The following is a 22,863-nucleotide window of genomic DNA, read 5'->3' as shown; positions in this document are numbered from 1 at the left end:
AAGGAACTCAGTTAATGCTGAGCCGAGCAGGCTGATTGATATTTGTCAGGCTTCCAAAGCTCTGCTAAATCCCTATGTTCAAGGCAAGAAAATGAGAAAAGGAAATTCAGAAAAGGATGATAATTATCGGTGTCTCTCTCAGCAAAGACCTTGAAGGTTTTCAGATTGGTTCCTGCCTTTCTCAGCCTGACAGGAATTGGCCCAGAGAAACTGTGTGTATGAAAAAAATAGTGTAATTTAACAACACCGTTCATATGTTCAGGAACTCCTTTGAACAACCAAGTGAGCCAGGAATCTAATGAACAAACAGTTGAATGTAACCTCTGGATAACCCTCTAATCTTCTCCATTCCCCTTGAAAATCTGAGGAGGAAAGCACTAGAAGACAACAGATTAAAAAACCTGACCAAGGGAACTGCTGGCGGCCTGCTAGGCATGGGTGTTTCTCTTGTTTGCAAATTTTAGCAATTAAGAAAGTGTTGAAAGATTCTGAAAACATGTTATCATTGAGAGAAGAGAGACTCCTAGGATTTAAATGTCAGACAGAAATAGGGTAAAAGACTGATTGGCTTTAGTTGATAGCAAGTCAAAACTAAATTCAGATTTTCCCCTCAAACAACATAAGCTGTCAAATATGGAAGTGAGCGAGTCATTCTTCTGATTTCACAGACAATGAATACCAAAACAACACATACCATAATAATAACAAGGCAGTGTTGAGAGGAGCTCTAAAACTCCATCTGATCTTCCATATGTTGCAAGAGGAATAAGAGTTTCTGAAGGAGACAGAGTCCTCAGTGAGAAGAAAATGTTATTGAAAGACTCTAAAGATGGTTTTCTGGGCAGATACTACTATGAGAAGAAAAGCAGAACTAAAAAAAAGCCAGATATTGATTTGGAAAAGCTGTGAATAAGGTTAAACATTTACAAATAACCCATCAAGCAGCTAACATCTAATCAAAGCCATGGTCTTTCATTTTATGCCAGAAAACTAATTATATTGAATTAAGTCAAAAGAACAAAGGTGTTTGGAAATAAAATATGTTGAAGGATGAATGAATCAACATGAATCTTAAATTCATGAGGAATGATGACCTAGTCACCAAATCAAATATGAGTTTGCAAATGTAATTAAGAAAATCAAAATAATCCTGCGTCGATCATTAAACAATTAAAGCATGGGGACTAATGAGGAAAATAATGGCAGTCAAGAAGAAAGGAAACATCTAATAATTGTTTTCTAAAAAAAAATAAAAATTAAAGACTCTGAAAGGTGGGCATTGCTCTGAATTGAAAATCTCAATATGCCTTTTGACTCTCAGTTGATGTTGATCACTGGTATTGTCATCTGCAGAGACAGCTTTGTTTCCGTGTATCCTCTGCCCATTATTTACAGAGGAGGTCATAATTCACCTTGTGGAAGTGTTGCTATATCTTGGGGCAACCTGATTTGATCTTGCCAAAGTCAGTCAGCAAACAAAGCAGCATAATTTGTTACTGAACTTTCGACCACTCTTTTAAACAAGTGTATTATTGGTCCCACAAAAAAGGATGAAGGTTATCTGAGAACAAGAGTCTAGAATGCACACAGAAATTAAACCAGCAGACAAACAAGGAAGAAGAGATCATTAGATTGGAGACAGATAGTATTCCAGGGCTCACTTTGACAGAGCCATGGCCTGTATGGCCATAAGACTGAATGATAAGCGTCTTGGAACTACTTCACACTTTAAATCTTAAATCAAGCACTCTGCATTGCTCCCTGAGGTCCATGCAAAAGTAATGGCTTGGTAGGATGCTCAGCAGGAACCCATGCTGCTGGCAAAGTCAACAGCACCATTTCTATAGCAGCAGATTCTTTCCCAATAGCTCAGTGATTTTATTTTTTCTGATTGGGCATCCAGAAGGTTCACTGCCCAAGTATGACATCTACAGCTGAAGCAACCATAAATGTGCTTTGCTTTACAACATCCCTGAGAAGTTTGCAGATGAAAATTTATGCTTTGAAGATAATAAATAAGAGAAGCATCACAGACCAGCCTAAAAACCACCCTAACCCTGCTTAAAATTTATTTATGTGCTCACAAAAAAAATAATGGCACAGAGGAAATGCCTTTTCCTGCAGAAAAGCAGAATTCTGTCATCTCTTTCTCCTACACATAGACTGGATGAACCAGAAAAGACATTTTACTCTTGGAGTTTTTATTCCAAAACACATCTAAGGATAAGGATATTACTCACAGAGATGATTGTTTACTACAAAAGTAATCTGTTTCATACTTGAAAATAAATAGGTAATGAAATATCTCAATGTATTCCATTTTACCCTTTACTAAACTGCATTTGTGTGCTTAACATTAACCTTCCCATTCAAATGTCATTAGCTGCTAATTAAGATGTTGATATGCTGATTGTATATCTTGCAGTAGAGATGATTTGCAGGCACTTACTAGGTGTTTATCAAACTCCAGCACACGTATTGGTTTAGCATGTGTGGCACATTTAATTTACTGAACACTGTCCCAGTTCTCCATTCTTTTTTTTCCCCTAATACATAATGAGCAAAACATGGCAAGTTGTCAGGAATAACCTCAGAAGAGAAGTAAGTGACCTAAACACTCTTGTGCAAACAGTTTTTACCTATGATTTCAAGAAACCTTATTTAGAAATCTCTAAAACTATCCAAGCACATTACTAACAAAAGTAATCAGCCCTCTGAATTTGTCTTCAATTTACACTGTCCCATAGTCAGAGACAGAAGCTTCCATTATGTTAAAGATTTCTTTTCAAGCAACTTCTTTGCTACTCGCAAGAAGAGTTTAAATCAGAGAAAGACAGTGATGATTCTGCTAGTGCAAAAGCAGTTCTGCAACACAGGGTACATTTTCACAGGACTTTTTAATATAATTTATGAATATTTGCTCGCAACATAATTGTCTTTTCTGCTGACATTTTCAAAGCAACACTGTGATTTGTTGGGTCTCCTGAGAGTCCAAGTACAAAACTGATAATTATATTAAATATACATAGACAATAAAGAGTGTGTTTACATAACTATGCCCATAAATATCTGGTTGAACAGTCATTGTTCTCAAAACCCTTTTAAGCAGCTCTCAGAGGGATCCAATTCTAATGACATGATGGTTTAAAAGATGTTGTTCAGTCTTGTTCCATATTTAATTAACTTTCCTTTTTTAAACTTGTGATGGTGGAGACAATAACAAATAGCTCTGAAAAGAGAACGAGCCTTGAAACATGAGTGAGACCTTGTCAGGCTTTTGTGTGCCACACACAGAAGAAGATCTGCACACAAGAGGTGGTGGCCGGGGACTGTCCAGCTCCTGGGGGACTCTGTTGCTGTAGCATGCAGAGTTTACTATGACTAATAACAACAGCAATAACAACAATAATAATTAAACAAATCTTCTGCATACCAATAAGGGAAGTGACATAGGGAGGGAAAGTGAATGTATTAAAAGGAATTGGTAGAATAGGCCTAAACTTTTTTATTTTTGTGCTGCTATAGAGCAGTGAAGCAAATACTTTAAAGAGAATAGCACATTGCCCACTAAGATGTAAAGGGTGTGTGAGCATTAATTGAGCACCAGTGTATGACTGAACACATTAAGCAGGCATCAAGATAACATTTCTAAATTCATGGACAGTCTTATTCTATGGAGTCCTTCACATTGCCTCATCCTAGACAGGGCTGTTACAGCAGCACAATATTCTGTTTTCACACTGAGCTATTTTTAATTGTCACCAATTATAATTCATTTACTTTTATGTGTCCTGGTTGTCACAATATTAACATTTGTAAGTCTTTCCCTTTGCAGGCTGTGAGAATCTGTTGTGACATCTCAATAAAGTGGGATTCAATCAAGGTGTGAATGAATTGTTAATCTTGTTATAAATAGACAATGCCATATGTTGGTAAGGAAGGGACATCTCCCTTTTTCTGTTGTTGAGGACAGTGGTAATGAAACAAAGTGAGTGGTCGTGCCAGAATTACTGATAAAGTCCAGTCACTGAGACATGGAAAGAACTTCAGCTTTCCCCCTGCTCTTAAGAAGGAAGGGATAACTTATTAATTAATGTGTCCTAAGTAGAGCTTTTGAAACATTTCTCATGGGGTTTGCAAAGTGACTTGTACATCAGGAAAAGCAGTGAGAGCACTGGGCTTGGAGTGAACCAAAGAAATTCTGACAACCTCCATGTGGACTGAACCACCAAAAATGGATTGGAAAGTCTAACTTACAGGCAACTGGCTACGAACACATGTATGATGGTAGAAATTCTGGGTTTGGGTAGCTGAATGCCATAAAGGCCTAATACATGCTTATTTCTGGACTATCTTTTGTTCAGATAAAGAATCTGTGCATTTCCTCATAAATTTGGTGCTTAGATATTGTCTGGGTAGGTCGCTTCACTTCTGCAGTATAAATTATGTATTTATATCTGCTTTAGGTCTGTGACATTTCCTAAAGATAACTCTGGCAAACAAGCAGAAGGACTAATTGCTTTATTAAACTATCACTTAGAGCAAAACTCATGTCCACTTGAAATCTTGGGAGTATAGCCTTCTCAGAGGTAAAAGGATACCTTGTCCCTCAGTCTATCCACACAACTCTTGAACAGATCCTTTTACATTGGGTTAAGGGCATGAGGAGGGGCTTCTTTTAGCTTTTGCTAACCCAGGGCAGAGAAAGGCACACCACAGCTGAAATGCACACATGCACACAGAGTGCCGTGTCTCTTCTTCCAACAGGCAAGATGATCTGCCTCTCCTGTTGATTTTTCTAAATGCTGTGGTAATTCCCCAAGCGATACTCAGCTCTCATTGGGAAGTTCAGATGTCTTCCATAATCTATTTAAACAGCTATTTAGGTATCACTGAGAAACCTGTTACTTTAGAAAAGGTAAGAGGATTCCAGCACTTGATACCAGCAGCCAGCTCTCAGAAGCCACCTGGGGCTGCCTGTGGCCACAAGACCCCTCTATTCCCCTGAGTCTACCTCAAGGGACAATTGATGCAGGAAGTCTTGATCCCATTTGCTGTTGCTGTGTTTACTGTTCCTTTATTTACGTATCTAGAAATTCAACATCTTTGCATGTTTTGCAAGCTGTCATGACATGAGACGCTAGTAATAGACTATGTTTTGCTTGCTAACATATTTCTGACATATTTTAGCTTTGATTATAAGATTGCATCTTTCCTTGCTACCATCTGTCTCAACTCGGTGGCACTCTGGCATTTACAAAAACAGTAGGGTGTAATATTTCTTATATACTTGAACTCTACTACAAACATGTTATTTTCAGTCTTAACCAATATGTCACACTTTCACACATGAAGGCTGAAATGCCTTATATCCTTTAAGGTATCTGTCAAAAATAAAGAACATATCATCACATTCAATTTGGCTGAGATGAGTAATATATTAATGAAAATAAGAATGGGAACAGTTTCTGACTTATAAATAGAACTGGCATTTTATAAGCCTTATGTATTCATGCTTGCATTTTTCCTTTTGTCAGCAAAAATGAGATATTCATACAAAACCTGGAAATTTCTTTCTTGTATTTAGCAAAATCTGCACAATATTTTCAAAGCTGGACTGTTAAATATGACACATTTTTTCTTGGAATATCTGGTAGCCAGACACTTTCTGATTTTACTTCTTTTATCTCTGCCCTCCATCTGTAAGGAGTCAAATTGTTACACTCAGCAAACTGGAAATTACACTTTACCCTGACAGCACCAGGTGAGCAGTTCCAGACATTTGGACTTGTGATATGTGGCTGTTTAAAGGCAGTATTTTCAGCAGCACTGGTTTTCATGGGATAAAACTAGAATTCTAGCAACAAGGATGAGATACTAGAATAGCTGGAGAAAGGTTTTTTGGCCTCTTTTGCAGGTGAGCTGGAGTACTGGGGGACAGTGATAGGCAAGGAGGGTTTTTATCCCTTTTTCTTCTCCTTGAAACTGCAGGCAGTCAGGAGCCAATTCAGACCTGAGCAAAGCTGTGAGGTGTTGTGAGAGCTGCCCCGGGGTGTGGTGCCAGTGAGCATCACCCGCAGCAAGCACCACCTCCAATTCTGCTACCCATGCCAGAGGAGAGGGTTAGGGATGTCAGCTTAACAGCACTGCTGGCCAGAGCTGTGGTGGCTCCCTCTTGTCAGCACCAGACCCAGCTCACTAGGTGATATTTCATTTAAATTTACCGATAATTATATATGGAAAATGCATGGTGACTCCTCTGGCTACCAACATGTCAAGTGTGTAAGAATGAAATTCCTGAGACAGAGAAATAAAATAAATAAACTCAGAAAACAGTGACTATCACACATTGCTTTGCAGTGGGCCAGCAGATTTTTTTCTACTACTACGTTTATTTCAATACCTACCTTTGAGAAAAGCAACCCGTTTTACTGAGCAGTGTACAGATCCTGATACAATGGGATTCCAGATCTTGGTGGTTCTTTAGGTAATGTAACAGAAGCAATAATAACGCTACTTTCCGAGAAAAAAGACAAGACACAAAGTACACTCACACTTAATGGTAAACTGAATTTATTTCCTTTTGGAAAACAATTCCAGTAATCTCCAGGTTCAGACCGCAGAGTAAACATTAATAACAGTAACATACAGGTTAGTTCAACTGATTCAAGAATTTGGCCGTGTGAAATCATTAAGGAAAGTCTTGAACACTCAAAGCTTCAAACGGTATCCAGGAAAAAAAATTCTTTGACAAACTACATAACAACTATTGCATATATGGTAATGCTATCTGTCATATCGCAAGGCTTACAAATATATATACGGGCCTTATTCAACTGTGGGTGCCTGCTCTGTGAGAAAGAGTCTCTTCATATTTTTTGCAAGAATCTTCAGCAATAAAAAATAGTCTTAGATTCATCCGTTTGTATACCAAAAGAGAGATTTCTGGATTGAAGGTTAAATGAAAGGGAGGCCAAACAGAGCTGCAATGGAACGTAGCTATTACTTTCTCCCTCCTCCTTGAAAATGACATTTTTTCTTAAGCTATTTTTTTCTCCTCACACAGTATTATTATTATTTGTATCTTTCCTGAATAGGGCCCAAGTCCACTTGTCTTTATAAGACCATTTTAGTATCAGACAACATAATACATGTGCAACACTTTATATACAGGAAGTCTATCCGGTGCTCAAAAGTTCAAACACATGAACATCCAACAGTTTCGATAATACAGGTTTTATGGTACAATACAATGATTCTGAATAATATACATAACAATGAAAGTTTCGTGCAAAGAGTAAAATGTGTTCCCTTTTTGTGCCACAAAGAATTCTCTGGAAGAGATGGGCCTTGCACTAACTGCTGTGCTGGGTCATCGTATGATTCTGCAACAAAAACAAAAGAAACAACTTAGTCACAGGACAGGCATTTCTGTGTGAAAGAAGGATGCAAAAACAATTTTCCCAACATATTTTGTAAAATGATGGGCTGGATAAAGAGAATATTCTTGACCCCTCCTTGTTTAAACTAGCCAGAAACCACATAATTATGGAAGAGAGGAGTTCTCCCCAGCTGTTTCACACCAGTATCCTTTACATGTGCCACAAGAAGGGCAACACACTCTCTACAGATAGGGTGTGGGCTGATCTGGCCCATGAAATTGCAGACCAGGTCAGGGATCCTGGTGTCTGCTTACACATGGCTCATGGTTTATGCATTGCAAAAATGAGAAGTGCATTTGCCATAAAAGTCTTATGCTAACTGGCCTGTTCTTCCTACACTGTGACACTTTACTCCTGCAGTAAAACCTATTTCCCCCACGTGGTAAGAGCCTCTCTGCTAGAGAGCTCAGAGAATGATGAGAAAACAGGAGGGGATGGCACAGCCTGCCCTTTGGTCACCAAAACCCACAGGTATTTTTCTTCAGATGAATGCAGTGCCTTATGTGTAGTAACACAGCATGGACTTTGGAGTCCTAAATTCTCCTTTCCTGTACAAGTAATCACCAAATCAAGCAGCAAATACCAGTTTCACCCTCTTTCCTCCTCACCCCTCAAACCAAGTTGGCCACTTTCAGAAAGATGCTATTGTGCTGCCTGTACTGGCTCAGACCCTTCACAAGCATTGACCCAAGAGCAAGGGACCAATCCAATACATCTCAAGTGTTTTACAATGTACACTGGATCCACAGATAACTAGAAAATGTCTGTGAATGCTCCTTCTCGGACAACAGGGCAGCTACTGATTAGTGATGAATTTTCTCCTTAGTAAACGGGGCCAGATTTGGGCCAGTGACCCAGAGGGCAGGGGTGTCACATCCCATGATTTGCTCCCAGCACATCCAGACCCTTCACTCCACTTTATTAAGTTAATCTGTCTTTAAACCTCTTTGGACTAACACACTCTAGGATGAACCTGTTCCCACAAGACAGTCATCATTTACAACAAAGTGAGCATCTACTGAACCATACCCTCCAGAGCCACCCATGAAAGGGCACATGAAAACAGCCTCGGTAAAACGAATGTGAAATACAGCGTGACTGCAGACCGGCCTAAAAATCCTCTCTCCCATCCTCCTTCACTCTTCCCTAAACTGTGCACGCACACAAATAATAGTTCATGGGACATTTGGCAAGGGAAGGATCTTACAGTAAGACTGAGGAATTTTTAATGTAGTGCCATTCTCAAGATTAAAGGAAAATGACCCAGTGACACTCCAAGATGCAATTTCCAGATGTGAATACAAAATGATTTAATGCTGATGGCAGGAATTCCAGACTGTCCAAGGCCAAAGAGCATTAAAAAAATACACTTCACCACTTGATTTCATCTAGTTCCTCATCCTTGCTATAAAATCATTTCAAAATGCTGTAAAGCATAAACAATAGATGCAGCCAAAAATGCTGGCTGGTCCCAGGTAATGGGCTCTGACTTTAAAGCACAAAAGCAAGGAAATTAAGAGTTAAGCCTGACAGTCAGTCCTTTTGTCATCCTGTTGTGTCCATTTATTGCAGCACTTACAGCATAACACCACAGGCTTATTGGAGACCCTGCAGTACCTAGAAACAACAGGGCAAGTTAAATATGGGGTGGTAGCCTGAATTCTGATTTTCTTCTCTGTTTCTGAGCAGGTGAAGTAATATACCAATTGTTACATTGCAGACAGATATTTGGGGGGGGTCTTTTGTTTCTAGTCTCCTGAGAGTAAGCACATCAGTCATGCCCATTTTTTATTTCTTTTCACTAAGTGAAAAATGCATAATCAGTATGAAGCTGGATGAACAGTTGCATATGAAGCAGTCAAAAGGTGTTTTAAAATTGCATCTGTAACTCTGGCTGCAATGACATTTTTGATTAAAAAATAAAAATGCCCAAATATGAAGGAGACAAAATAAAACACAGCATAAGGACTGACTTGCGCCAGCTCTCAGTGTCCCTGACTCCTGTGCCCTGGCACAAAATGAGATTCTCTGGAGATAATGAAGAAATAATAGAAAAAGAACGAAGCAAGCATTGCAGAGAAGAACGAGAAAGGGCAGGATAGGAACATGAGGAAATACTTTAAACAGTTTAGGCCTTAAAAAGGCAACAATACGTGTTGTAAACAGTCAAAACAAAACACAGTTTCCAAAGTAATTAAATCTCCCCAAACGTGAGGGACTAGGGAGAAATACCTATTTGGCTAAGTTGCAAAAAAATACAAAGTGGAAGCACTTCAGGAACATAACATTGACAAGACAAGCAGGCGAAGGATGGGAGGGGAGAGATAAGAAAGGGAGGAAAATTCTGTAATCCTATAGAGAGCCATATTCCCCTCTACCAAAAGCCATCTATTGGAGACCCCATGTCTAAGTGACTGAAAATTGCAAACATTAATCCCAGTTATGAACTGTTGTTGTTTTTATGAGGGGTGTTGTGTTTAAAAATTTAGGGCAAAATTTCTCCTCTATTATCCACGCAGCAGATCTCGACTCTGATAGTCTCTTTGCCTCGTGTGCAGCGAGCTCCCGCCTCCCCGGCAGTGGGAGATCAGGCACGCGGGGAAAGAGGAATTTGGAACTCCCGCTGGCAGGGACGCGGCAGGGCCATGGGAACACAGCACACCCAGGGAGAGCACAATATTACACTTGAGATCCCCTGTGTGCCTCGGAGAGCACGCTGCCCTTCACTAAAGGCACACTAGACAAGCCTGAAACACGCCTCCTCCAGAAACTTCAACTGGTTTGCCTGAGCTTGGAGCAGTTAGTAGCTCCACTTGCCAAAGGGAAGTCATTTAGTGAAGTACAGGAGGTGTCATATGCTCCCCTCCTTCGCCTCCCCCAAATCTGATTGTGCATTAGCACATCTGTCTAATTATGTGGTAGTCTCCCTACAAAGCAAAAATGTCAGTTTCCTGCTTAGCCATGGAAAGGGGAAAATAGATTTTTCTCAATATAATCTTTCCTGGACTTCAGCAACAGCTGTGTTCCAATTTCCAAGAGCTGGGATCTCATGAGGAGACACTAGTTTGCAAATACAAATTCAAGCTTTGCATGCACAAAATGGAGGAACAGGGAGGCAGGAGGGGTGTGTGTGTCACTGCATTTGTTATCATGTAGACACAAACCAGGAAAACTCCTACATCCCCAATTTCTATGTCTCAGTGCTACCTGGAAAGCAGGTATATTACCTGGGGAAACCTGAATCCAGTATATTTCACAAGCAAAAGAAACTCTTTAAGTGTATTTGCCCTATTCCTAGAAATAATTATTTTTGATAGCTGAATCCAGCATCCCAACTGTTTTGTGACCCACTATAAAACTACATGCCAGCATTTTTCTGGATGAAAATGCTTTGAGATATCCCTGGTTTTAGTGTCAAGGACTTGAAAACATGCAAAGAATTTCAGGATAATACTGTGTGGAAGAATCTTCTTGGCAAACAAATTCAAAAAGGTTTCTTCACGGAAAGGCTGGAGACAAAAGAGCTAATAATACCTGTTGTTTGGTGCATGCCTTTGTGTTTCAGAGGGAACATGAGAAGTAATAGCTAGCAAAAAGTTCCCGCCCACAGCATCAAAATTAACTAAGAAAACAATACCCACAGATAGCCACAGACTCAGTGGCCCATTAGAACCCTTAATGTGAACTGTGGTTTCATTCAATTTAAATGGGACTTCTCTATTTTATGAGCAGATGAACCAAGACATGGCTGTATCTGACAAACAGCGCAAAGAGGGTACACGTGAAGAGGTATAAAGATGAAATGTAGGTGCATTATTTCAACAGATGGTAACAGTAGCACAGCAGCATGTTATTTTTTCCTTAGTTCAAGAACACAAACATGAGTAATCAATCATCACTGATTAAGTAATTATGCTACCCTACATGTTATCGCTTATCTGGAATCCTTTATCTGTGTGCATTACACACCATCTTGTATTTTTTTGCATTCAAAAAAACAAAAATCCACCCCACTGCACTGCAATCCAGCTCCAGGTTGTAAAACAGAACTCCACATTACTATCAACCTTTAAGCGCTACAATTTACTCTTTTTTTTTTTTTTTAACAAAAGCAATTGGTTTCCAACAGTCTGGATAATAAGTCTTTTGACCTGCATTCTTCTTTGACCCATTAAGGTCACCCCTGTGCTCGGGCATATAGCTGACTTAGGAAATGCCTGCAAGTCCTGCATTTCATCTCCTGCCCACTCAAAATAAAGCTTTCTTTAAATGTGTCTGTACGGGTCCCCGAAGACCAGGGAGGCATCCCTGTAGTGGGCAATGGAGGGACAGAAGCTTCTGCCTTTATTAATGAATGCAGACCATTATGAGTCTGGCTGGCTCCTGCACTGTTCCCAGAAGCATATACTGTACGTGACTTAAAATGCTAGAATATTGACACAAAGCGAGCTGGGCACCCCTAAGGAAAATTACTCCTTGGATATAATGTAGGCTCGTAACAGCTATTAGAGTACAAAATAAAACCCTCCGGGATCAAACTGACATATACCGCATTCTACCTACTCCTCAAACATTAGAAGAATTTCTTTGTGAAGGCATTCTCAAGGACAGCATTAAACTGACTTTTGTAGCAATCTGCAACAGCTTTTTGGCTTACAGCTTTTAGTACTAAATCTCTAGTTTGAATCAATATAAGTACTATATCTACCACATTAATCAATACATTTGGTTCAATACACGTTCTATTAAATTATACTTTCTAATCAAGATTTTCTGCTTCTCTTCCCTTCTTTTTTTTATTCCAACTTCTTATCCTTTACCATACTTTTCAAACTGTCTGCAGCTAAGAAGAGGATGTTGGATTTTCCAGAACCAAAGGGGAAGAAAGAAAGGCCTGTGGAAAGGCAAGCCTAGCAAAACCTAGCACAGGATCAACATGGTTTCCAGAACTTTCGTCCAATGCTTGATTACTTATGCTGGTTTCCATGACCTCTCAAGCAGAAAGACTGTATTGGACACTGTGGGAATATTATACCATGTGGAGGTGAGGCGAGGGAGGAGGGACGAGGAGTATTAAGTGGTAACACCAAAACCAAATAAATGAAACTTATTCAGACTAAACTATAAAAAAGGTAGCACAAAAGGTTATTTTTCACACTGTTTCTTCAGATTCGTGCTGCTTCAATATTGTAGCACAAAGTTTCCTGTCAAGGCCCCATTATATGGCTGAAGTATTCTTTCCTGGTGACCTGTAATATGATTATATTCAAGGACTGAATCGATGAGTTACTTAGATTTGTACAATACTAAGATTAAATACAAACTATAAATTAAGATGTAAAAATATATTCTTCAGTCCAGGTCTTCAGGGATTTGTGAAACACTGGGATAGAAGATGTCTCCAGCAATCTGAGCGATCTACACAATTAGAATAAATGACCTTCCCACACCTGTGTTAGATTTGGTGGAATGTGGTTGTTCTTCATAAGAAGAGATTACGAAACACAATGTCAAAATGATAAACATGCATATTGCAGGCATGCAATGAATTTGCCACTGTCTTACAGAAAAAACCCACTGCATTTGTGTCCCTCGCTTACAGTCAGTTTCTCTTTTCCTATCTCCATATAATCACTGTGAACCTGCAGAAAAACTGTTGCATTTTCTTTTGACATTTAACATCATCTCACTCAGCTCACAATAGTGTCTTATAATACTTTCTAGATGACACTATGTCACTATTAAACAAAAAGGTGAAATAGCATAATAAAAGAGGAGAACAAGAATTCATAGAATTTAAAGACAGAAAAGACCCATTAGGGCGTTTTCTCCACCCATCTTGCCAGTGTTGGATTATTGCCTATAGTGTAATTTCAAGTGTTTTGCCCAGTCCAATTTTAATTAGAGCTTCCAATGCTCCTCCTGGGAGACTATTTCACAGTTTCACAGACCTCAGGGTTAGTATTTTTTTCCTGATGTACATCCCAGGAGAGGAAGAAGCTCAGGCAACCCCAAATCAGACATGAAGCCAAATCTGCATAGTTAGGAGCTGGTTTCAGTAGAATATCTGGGCCATTTTGAACCATCTGAAAGCAGTAAACTTACTTTCAATGCCCCAACAAATTATGGCACTAGCTCCACTGCTGCTGCAAGCAATTAAGAATATTCAGTTATGTGGGTTTCTAAGGCTCAGTTGCTGTATAGGTAAAAGAAAACCAGTATAAGTGGGATTTGGGGTTTCTGTACTAAAGGTAATGACTTCTATAGTGCACTCCACCAAATGAATTAATTGAAGGTTAGGGTCATATCCAGGCTCGTTCTATGATTCCATAATCCTTAATTGTACTGACAGAGCATCTATGGATATTCAGATTGTAAACATTTCTGTCTTTTTCACAAATGTGAAATACAAAAAGAGCAACTTCAGTTGAAGCTCATTAACAAATGAGTGATTATTTCCCCTCTCAGACCCCAGCCTTCCTTTCATAAAACACTGACTAGAAGAAATTAACTTGGATTACTGTATCTGAAATGTTGGAACTAGCAAATGTCTCTGATGTCTTTCGCCCCATGAATTACAGTGCTTCTGACACAAATATATACTCATATTTCAGTGGTCACACTTATGCTGAGTGAATGGGGGAACTAGAAAAGAGATGATGTCTAAGAGTTTTCCATAGGTGAAAACTAGGAGACTGAATGGAGACATGGAAGCTCTGGAGAGAACAGAAAAAGTCCAGACAAAATGTCCCTGCCACCAGCATCTCCAGTACTGTAGTGCAGCTGGCAGAGCAGGAGGACTAACAATGAATTTATAAATACACTAAAGTAGGCATGGGGTCTCATCCAGGCCAAGTTTGCTCACCAGCACAGACCTAACAAAATACAGTCTTCGAAACTTCAGATTCCCAAGAAAATTGATCTGACCTAAACCACAGCTATTTCCACAACAAGAAAGGGGCCAAATCCCAAGAGAATCTGTGTTCTCATAAATACCGTTTATGCGTGGTGAGTTGATGTTTACCAGCCTTTGAGAATCAGGTCTGTTCTCAGACACGTTTGCCAGTTAAGTGGTCAAGTTAGGACATGACTGACCACTGTTGACAATGATAATTTAGGAAAGTCTACACTGAATTGCAGTCATTCATATAAATTAATTCACCTAAGCTATGTGATTTTATATTACATTAATGTTTCTGAAATAGCATGACTGCTAATCAGATTTTATTCTTTATCATATTTATGTAAAACTCTCAGTGTTCTGGCTTTTCCACTCAGCATTTCCAGCTCAGCCAGAGAAAAACTACCTGTAAAAAAATCTCAAATTGAAGAGTATGTTCTTGGGGATGCAAACTGAAAATTAAAACCAAACCCAAACCAAACTAAAACCCCTGATACCTATTTTTCTTCAGAGACTTCCAGTAAGTCACTAGTAAAATGTCAATGATTCCTTTTGGATTCATTACTATATGCGAGTGCATATATCACAGATTTGTTGTATGGAAAAGAATGACATATATTCCTGGGAACAGCAAATAAGACTTTCGTCATTGCCACTAGAAGAGAACAGACACAAACACCAATGCCTGTTCACCATCCTTGCACCTTCCTCATTATGATTGTTGGCAGGGGGCTCCCAGCTAAGCCTCTGACATAAATCAGAGTAGCTCAAAGGCTGTTTTAACCTATGGTGCCAGGCAATCGCCTCCCATAAGCCTGCCTCACCCTGCCTGCTGCTCATTGAAATGCAGTGAAACTTGCAACAAGGTCTTCCATTTCAAGCAAGATGTGCCTGGCTGCACGGGAAAGGTGTGAGAGAAAGCAATGGGGAGAGGGGGCAATAGTCAGGGCATGTTCACAACAATTCTTCAAAACTGGGAAACTTCTCTGTTCTTTATATGGCAAAGGGGCTGTACTGATAATTAGGATCCAGGTCTAAGTCTTGCCTGTAGGAAAGCAAGGCCTTTGTGATACTGCAAATATTTGAAATTAATACACAAGCATTCTTCCCCAGTAAGAAAGTTGTTCATTAAGTGGGAATAAAAGCTGAAACAAAAAAGGCAGAAGGAGGCACTTCTGAGAAATATATCAAAAGTCTTATTACTTTAGAATATGGTTATGGTTACCCTGGTATAAATTCAGAAAAGCTCCACTGAAATCAAGGGAGTTTCAAGACAGGATCAAGCAAGAATACAGCCAGGCTAAAACAAAGTGAATATTGCTTGTATACTGATCGATCCTTGTACACCCTCTGCAGAGGCCACAGCCAGAAGTCTCTTCACCCTGTCAGACACAGCAAGCCGAACCCAAAGTTGAACAAATACAGATTTGTCTGCAGCTATTGTACAACAGAGTAACAGGGGATGACAAGCCTTGATAGGCAATACTGCCTAATAAGATATTCAGGGATTAAGTCAGTGTTTTACAAGACACGTGTTCATGGGCTAGTTGTTGCTGTGCTTTAATTTTTTTTCTTTGTTATGTTTAATTTATCATGCTGGTGCTTTCTAAACTACATCTGTAAACAAGTTTAAGTTTGACTGACCTCCCCTTTTACATCCACAGGCAGCATTTCTACTTTGTGCTCTGATTTCAGATACCTTAAAGACAAATAAATCTGTGGGGGAGAGAGAGGTAATAAACCTGCATAACAAAAACAAACCCCTTTGTCTGACAATATGTGATCATCTTATGTGAATACAAATTTGCCTAGCTGTGAGTGAGGAACTGGCTCCTGGAACTGGAGCTGTGCTATGCACAGATTCCTTTATAGGTCAAACCCAATTAAACAAACTACTACTAAATATTTAACAGCTCAGTGCAGTAATTAGTGACAAATAATGGAAGCTTAAACTGATAATTGCACAAAAATGTCCTGTTGGAAACATTACATGTTCCTTACTCTCCTCTTTCTCTCATACTCAATGAATCCTGATCCTTTTCAAGGATTAAACTGACAAATCAGATCTGGATTTTGTGCATAACTATTTGGTCTGCAATGAAGTTTTCTATGACTTGCAAAAAGGAACTTTCCAAGGGGAATTCTTCTTCTCAAATTTCCATTTTGGGTTCTGTGCTTTTAAGCAGAGTAATTGCTAAAACATGAATTGATTTCAAATCTCCAACCAACCTGCAAGACCAGAATTCAAGCTCCTGTCCATAGGATTCAAAAGGTCACCCAATTAAAATAGGGAAGCACACAGAGCTGTGATTTATATGCAAAGGGCAACCTTTAAAACAATGATACTTTCCAGTTTTCCACAGGTGCATGTACAAGAATCTCTTTGAACAAAATTACAAGTGAAATTACAAGTTTCTTGATGCAGCCTGAAAGAAAAGTGCTGTAACTTGTCTGCACTCCTGTTATGCAGACAGACACATCCCACACTTGTATTGATCGTCAAGTTCACCTCCCTACCTTCCTGACCTAACACTGGGTTTTGTGCTTACTAGGTGACATGGGGACAGCCTGGAATCTGGATTCTCCACACACTGCCAGCTGGTGCATGGGGCCTTGTACAACAGCACCTGGCACACTGGAGGCTGTATACCAGCCCAAGATTAACTCACAGTGGCTAACATTTTTGCTCAGGTGAAAGCAAACCCTGAACAAGCCCAGTTTTAAAATCTGCAAACTTTCCTTTCACATGTGGAAATCATATTTGGAAGTTATCCATCCAGCAAGTATACATACATACATTCAGTTAAGATAATGCAGAAATGGATGGGAGCGTATGTTGGATGCTGAAATCAGGAATGCAAATGAGAATTTGTCCCCCAGTCCATGGTATGCCAATGTTAGACTGTGTAGAATAGAAAAGGAAAAGCTATGGTGCTCTGTTAGCTCTCCACCTCTTCTAAAAGCTCCAAACTCTGTTGCACATTGGTGCATCTTTTTCCTTCAAGACAGTTTGCAAGGCAAGCCAGATTGAGCAGATTTGATGGTAACAGCCAAGGATTTCTGAGCTGATAAGCAGAGGCCCCCATGGATTTTGCGCTCTGACTTCCTTCACAACCGGTTACTGTGCCAGCCCATCTTGGACATCTTACAGTCCTTATTCCTACAGCTCTTCAGACCAGGAATAGCAGGAGCTGGGACAGTGCTTATGTGGCAGACTTGGTGTGTATGTGAATTACAAATCTACTGCTTGGAAAGGAAACTAAGGACAATTTTTATCCCTTCATAGCTGGTGATTAGTTAGACTGTTACAAACCCTATGCTGAAACATTTTATGAGGTTGCTAGAGCAACCTCATCTGTGTTTCCCCCTTTTAAGTCTAAGAAACTCCATGTTTTAAAGGTGACTTTTAGAGAGACCAGAATGTTATTCTGCCCTTTATAACAAAGTCATTCTCCAAATTTTGTGAGGACACACACTGTAAATCAATAAATCTGGAGCGTGTGGTACCAGGACAAGAAAATTTCTTGTTTGTCATTGTGGTTGTTGGTTGTAAAATGCAGTTTGGATTCTCTATTGTCTTCTGTTTTCTTGTTTGGTTTTTTTCAATTGCATTTGTGTAAAAGAAGTGTGAAATGTGACCACAGCTAAATGGGAGGAATTTTACTCTCACTTTCTCCTATTTACAGAACCTTAAAAAATGGGGAAGGCAGTACAGTCCAATTCCTACAATTTAATACTCCCCCCCCAAACAAGGAGTACCACACAAAGAAGCAGCCTTTCATGCCTTTTTCCTTCCTCCCTGTGAGAGAGGATGTATCCTCCTAGCAAATGTCATTCTCTGAGGTTGGTCATTCTGTTTCCTGTCAGACAGCTGGCTGGTGACACGTTGCAAGTCAGACATGTCATTAGGTCTTGCCTTGACCCGGTACAGACAATTGAAGAAATGTCCCCACCCCTCACTTTGGCTTTGGCTTGTGATGCTGGGTACTCCTGTCTCCTCGCTATCTCCTGCCAGGGGATCCAGCCTCCTGCAGCTGCTGCTTTCACCCCTCGTTGCCCATTAGGACTGGTTTTAGTGTGGCAATCTTCAGACTGAGTGAAAAGAATCACATTTAAGAGGAAAATAACCGGAGACAACACTCATTTTCTGTCTACATTTAGTGCCAAGGTATCTGAAACAGAGAACTTTAATTCCTTTACAAAAAGATGTGCTGTAGCTATGGTGAGGCTAATCTATAACCCTCATGATCTTATGTAATTTAATACTCCAAGTTAATTTTAATTCACCAAAATAAAACCCACCACATAAAATAACTCTTTAAAGTAAAGTATTAGCTTGAACCCAGAAAAAAAAAAAAAGCTAAATCTTTGCAATTGGAGGGCAATTCATCATACCACAGTGTACACTTATATAAATTCAAAAGTTAGCTATAAACAAGTACCCACAGCAATAGTGCCATGCATAAAGGGGCAGGCAACAGGAGGCCTGCTTTCTAATAAGCCCTCAAAGGAACCTGCCACACAGAAGTGGCACTTATTCTAATTTAAAGCTCTCACAGTTACTTTACCATGGCAAAATTTATAAACTAATAACTTTAGTAAACAAACTGGCACTCCAAACAAAAACCCACACAGCAGTTCAGGCCTGCAGAGAAAACAGCTTTCTTAGAAAGGTATGCTCTTCAACAGTGAGATAAAACATTGGTTTGTTGGCTACTCTTACAGTCCCTATTGTTCAGTAACAATTCTGCACCATTCCATCTGTACTGCCATTTCAATGTGGTCTGTAGTCTATCGTCCCCACAAATCTTTTTAGCATCCTAAGGAATATTACACACCTGTATATTTGTGTCCTGGTCAGCTCAAACAAAGAAATACTACTGCATTTGAAAGAGCCTACTCTGGGTCTGTGACTTGCTGAAAATGTAATTAAATAGTCAGGGCAATTTGCTTTCAAATTGTTAGTTTAAAAACATATTTAATATTTGCATTTAAAGCTCACATTCTTTCTCATCTCTGTTAGTTTTGATTCTCAGTAACTGATAAAAATTACAAAAATTATACTGTTCTTCATTTATATACATGAAGAAAAAAGAAAATCAGAAAGCAATAATAAGGGCTAAGCAAGAAATTACAGAAATGTCTGTAATACATGCATATTGGATTTTTTTTTTGTTATATCCTAAAACCACATCACTTAGTACGAAGTTCCTTTTCAAATCAAAGCGATACTAAAGTAAAACAACTGCAGGCAAAATTTCTAAGACGCGACGCAGTTTGTGTCAGAATGTTCATCACTTCAGGCTGACCTGCCAAAGTATCTTGGGAAACATGGTGAAAAAGACAAATCTGCAAGTTCCTAAGAAACTTTGAATGATAAGAAGTGTGTGCTGCTCACGAACCACAGAATGCTGTGCCGCGTTAGCTGAGCCATACTGGCGCCTACAGCAGTCCACCCCTTCCTACTGCTTCTAGGCACACCTGCTCAGGCTGTGCTCCTGAGAGCATCGAGGAGCAGCCAGCATCAAGAAGCTTTCACGGAAGAAAGCAAAGAAAGAAAAAGTTTCTGCTTAGGTGAGTGATGTAGAATTGAAAGATCAGAATTCAGTAGTATACACAGACACCTGCTGTCAGCAATAGAGCTATGTCATAAATTTGATATGGGTGAAGTTAGCAAGATGACATTTTTGAACCTTGACAGGCAATTTCTGTCACCTGCATTTTCAGGAGATTCTCAGCACCTTGCAGAATCCACCCCTGCATCCAACCCATTTCCTTGGGGGACCCAGTATTATCTCAAGATGCCTCTTTTTAGGCATTAGAAATTAAGATTTTGGCCACAGGCCTTGTTTTTCCAGAAACAACTGCATTGTCAAGACAATCTACAAACTCACCAGAGAGTAATTTCTAAGCGTTTTTGAAATACCTCTTTTCACAAATATATTTCCCTATTAAGTTCTGCACAAGAGTCCAACATCTGTAGAGACTTACAATTCTCTGCTAAATTGTGTGCATTTTCAGATTAATTCCTACATGTTCACTGTATATTATTGTAAATACATGCAGCCTAACCATTTAAATCATGGGCTACCATAGTTCTCAGTGCATGTTAAAGCATTCCTAACACTGCCCAAACTTATGCCAGCTCATAATAGCCCCATGGGATTGTTATACCAATTAAAAATCCCTGGAATTCATTGGAGTCTGAGACATGCCTGTGAGGACCAAAAGGGAGTGATACAGAACCAGCTTGCAAAATAAACAGGATTTGCTGCGTACTGAGGGAATCCTTGGCTGTCTGACTAAGGTACCTTTTATACTGGCAGGGGATGCAAATTGGAGCCTGAGGATCTGCACTTTCATTTTCAAAGCTCTTTGCAAACATCAACCACTTCACCTTCACACCATTGCTTCAAGGGAAGTAAATATGTACAGTTCCAGCATCTTCTGTTTTCTGGAGGTGCAAAGAAGCACAGGGCATTTTTACAGTCTCTGCTCAGGCACAAAAGGGAGCTTTTGACAACCTCTTCCTTCGTGGGCAAATGAGTTTCTCAAGTCCACGGAGGGACTTGGAGGCAGAACAGGGTTTTCTGGAAAGATCCTGCTATCCAGCCTGGTACTGAGTCCACCCTGCCTAACCTGCAACACACCGAAGCAACTTGCAGAATGCTAGCCATACACTGCTTCAACGTAGAGGACAGATTACTGCATGTCACTCTCCATAATCTCTCCTGTAAGAGGAATTCTATATGCTTCCCGGGGACCTCCCCCTTTGCTCCCCCCCCCAGATGGTGGCAAGGTTAGAGACAAGTTGTTTTCTCAAGACTGAGATTAAAAATGGCTCTGTGTTTTGCTAAACATTCCTCTGAATCATGGGCAGCACGCGTGTGTGTGTGTGTGTCTGAAAAGGACCCCAATGAAAGGAAGAAATGAGAGATGCTAAACAATGCTGTGCAAAGTTGCAGACTGTTCGGCTACAGGCCAGAAAATGAATCCAATTTTTCATTCTGTCATTATAAATATTTCAGTGCAAATGGTACTGATTTTCTGCAACTGTGGTTAAGCAAAGGGCCTCCGAGTGAATATTTAAGGGGGAAAAAAAAAGAGAAGAAGAAAAAGAGGGAAGGGAAAAAAAAAGAAAAATAAGAGGGAGGGGGAAAATTAAGGTTAGCGACCAATTAATTTCAAACTTTCGGTGTAAAAGATTCTGGGAAAAATTCTACAGTGATGCAGCGTGTGACTCGAAGGAGGGAAAAAAACATTTACTCTGCTCTTCTTCTGACAGTTTCTCATAAAATATCTGCAGTCCATCTATCTTTTAGTACTCCAGGCTCCTCTGGAGAGCAGAAAATAGTAGTTTAAAGCTCACTTCAGTGCCAGTCTGCGGGAGATTGCTTTCCACAGGACCCCTGCTGATGGAGGCCTAGGGGAAGAGGCCCAGGAGTTATTCAATCAGTCCAAGGCTCTGGGGCGGCCAGGGCTCCTTTGAGGGCTGATTATAAAGCTGCCCTCCTGTTGCCTGCCTCTGAACAGAACGAAATGAGCAGCCTCTTGCTGAGCAGATTCTGCAAGAAGGAATTTCACCTGTCATGGAGTTTGTCAGAATTTCAAGATTTATCTTGGTGCAAAATTAATAAAATACCAACTAGGATTTCAGCCTGACTACTCAGCTGTGTCATCTCAAAGTGATCTTTCACCTAAGAAAACCTGGACACAGAGCTACTGAAGTCATTCTTGCCCTACTTTTGCTCAGGAGCTTTGGTGGATGCTACAACTGAATAATAAAATGATTAGAGGTGGATTTCCTGACAATTACACCCAACGTCAAGCGCCGGGTGGGTGCTACCGTTCTAACGCGTGACCTTCCACCTTACTTCTGTGGTTACTAAATCTCCCTGGAATAAGCTAGAAATCTGAAATAGAAAAAGATCATTTCTGCAGTTTATAACCTAGCAGGTCCCTTATGGCAGCACATCTGTTAAGTTCATACACTGGTATTCCAGGTCTGGATTTGATTTATAAGTTTTAAAGGAATACAAACAACAGACTACATGAGATTACATCCAGTGAAACACTGCAAATTAATATTGCCGTGACAGTCAAGTACATGGTCTTTTAACCATATTCTGAGTTTAATGTTGTGGTAAAGTGCCAGGTTGATAAAGCATCATCTAAATCTCTGTGAGCTGAGTGCAATTCTTTCAGAGCTAGGCAGTCTCACCAGTCTTCTGACAGTGCCTTACAGCAATAATAATAATAAAAAATCTTCATACACTACCTGTTTAGTTAAGACTGTACTAGCTTACAGCACTTGGTCATATGAATTTCAAGTCTCAGGTAGCAAAGAAGCAACTTGCAGCCTGCAAGAGGGCTTTTCAGCTAAAGAGTAGATAAATTTCAAGATAATAAAATTCAGCTGATGGGTAAATAAGATATTCAATTTACAGTGCTGTTGGTTCAGATCTTGACATGGAGAGACAGAGATCCACTGTACCAAGAAACAGTTAAATATGCTTAGAT

The 22,863-nt window shown here is 39.8% G+C and overlaps 1 protein-coding gene across 16 annotated transcripts in view; it reads right to left on the bottom strand.

Moving 5' to 3' along the window:
* Window positions 1-6,556: 6,556 nt before the first annotated feature.
* ZNF521 (zinc finger protein 521) overlaps window positions 6,557-22,863 on the bottom strand; it is a 230,191-nt gene continuing 213,884 nt past the window's right edge. For all 16 annotated transcript variants that reach the window (XM_039730096.1, XM_039730097.1, XM_039730099.1 and 13 more), the window contains one exon: window positions 6,557-7,385. In XM_039730096.1, the coding sequence (XP_039586030.1) occupies window positions 7,356-7,385 (30 nt within the window). In that variant the 3' untranslated portion in view covers window positions 6,557-7,355. The remainder of the gene's footprint in view (window positions 7,386-22,863) is intronic.

The sequence above is a fragment of the Passer montanus genome, unplaced genomic scaffold, assembly GCF_014805655.1.
Source record: "Passer montanus isolate IOZ18808 unplaced genomic scaffold, ASM1480565v1 scaffold70, whole genome shotgun sequence".
Taxonomy (NCBI): Eukaryota; Metazoa; Chordata; class Aves; order Passeriformes; family Passeridae; genus Passer; species Passer montanus.
Note: the sequence above shows the minus strand (reverse complement) of the source record. Positions and strands in the feature narration are given on the sequence as shown.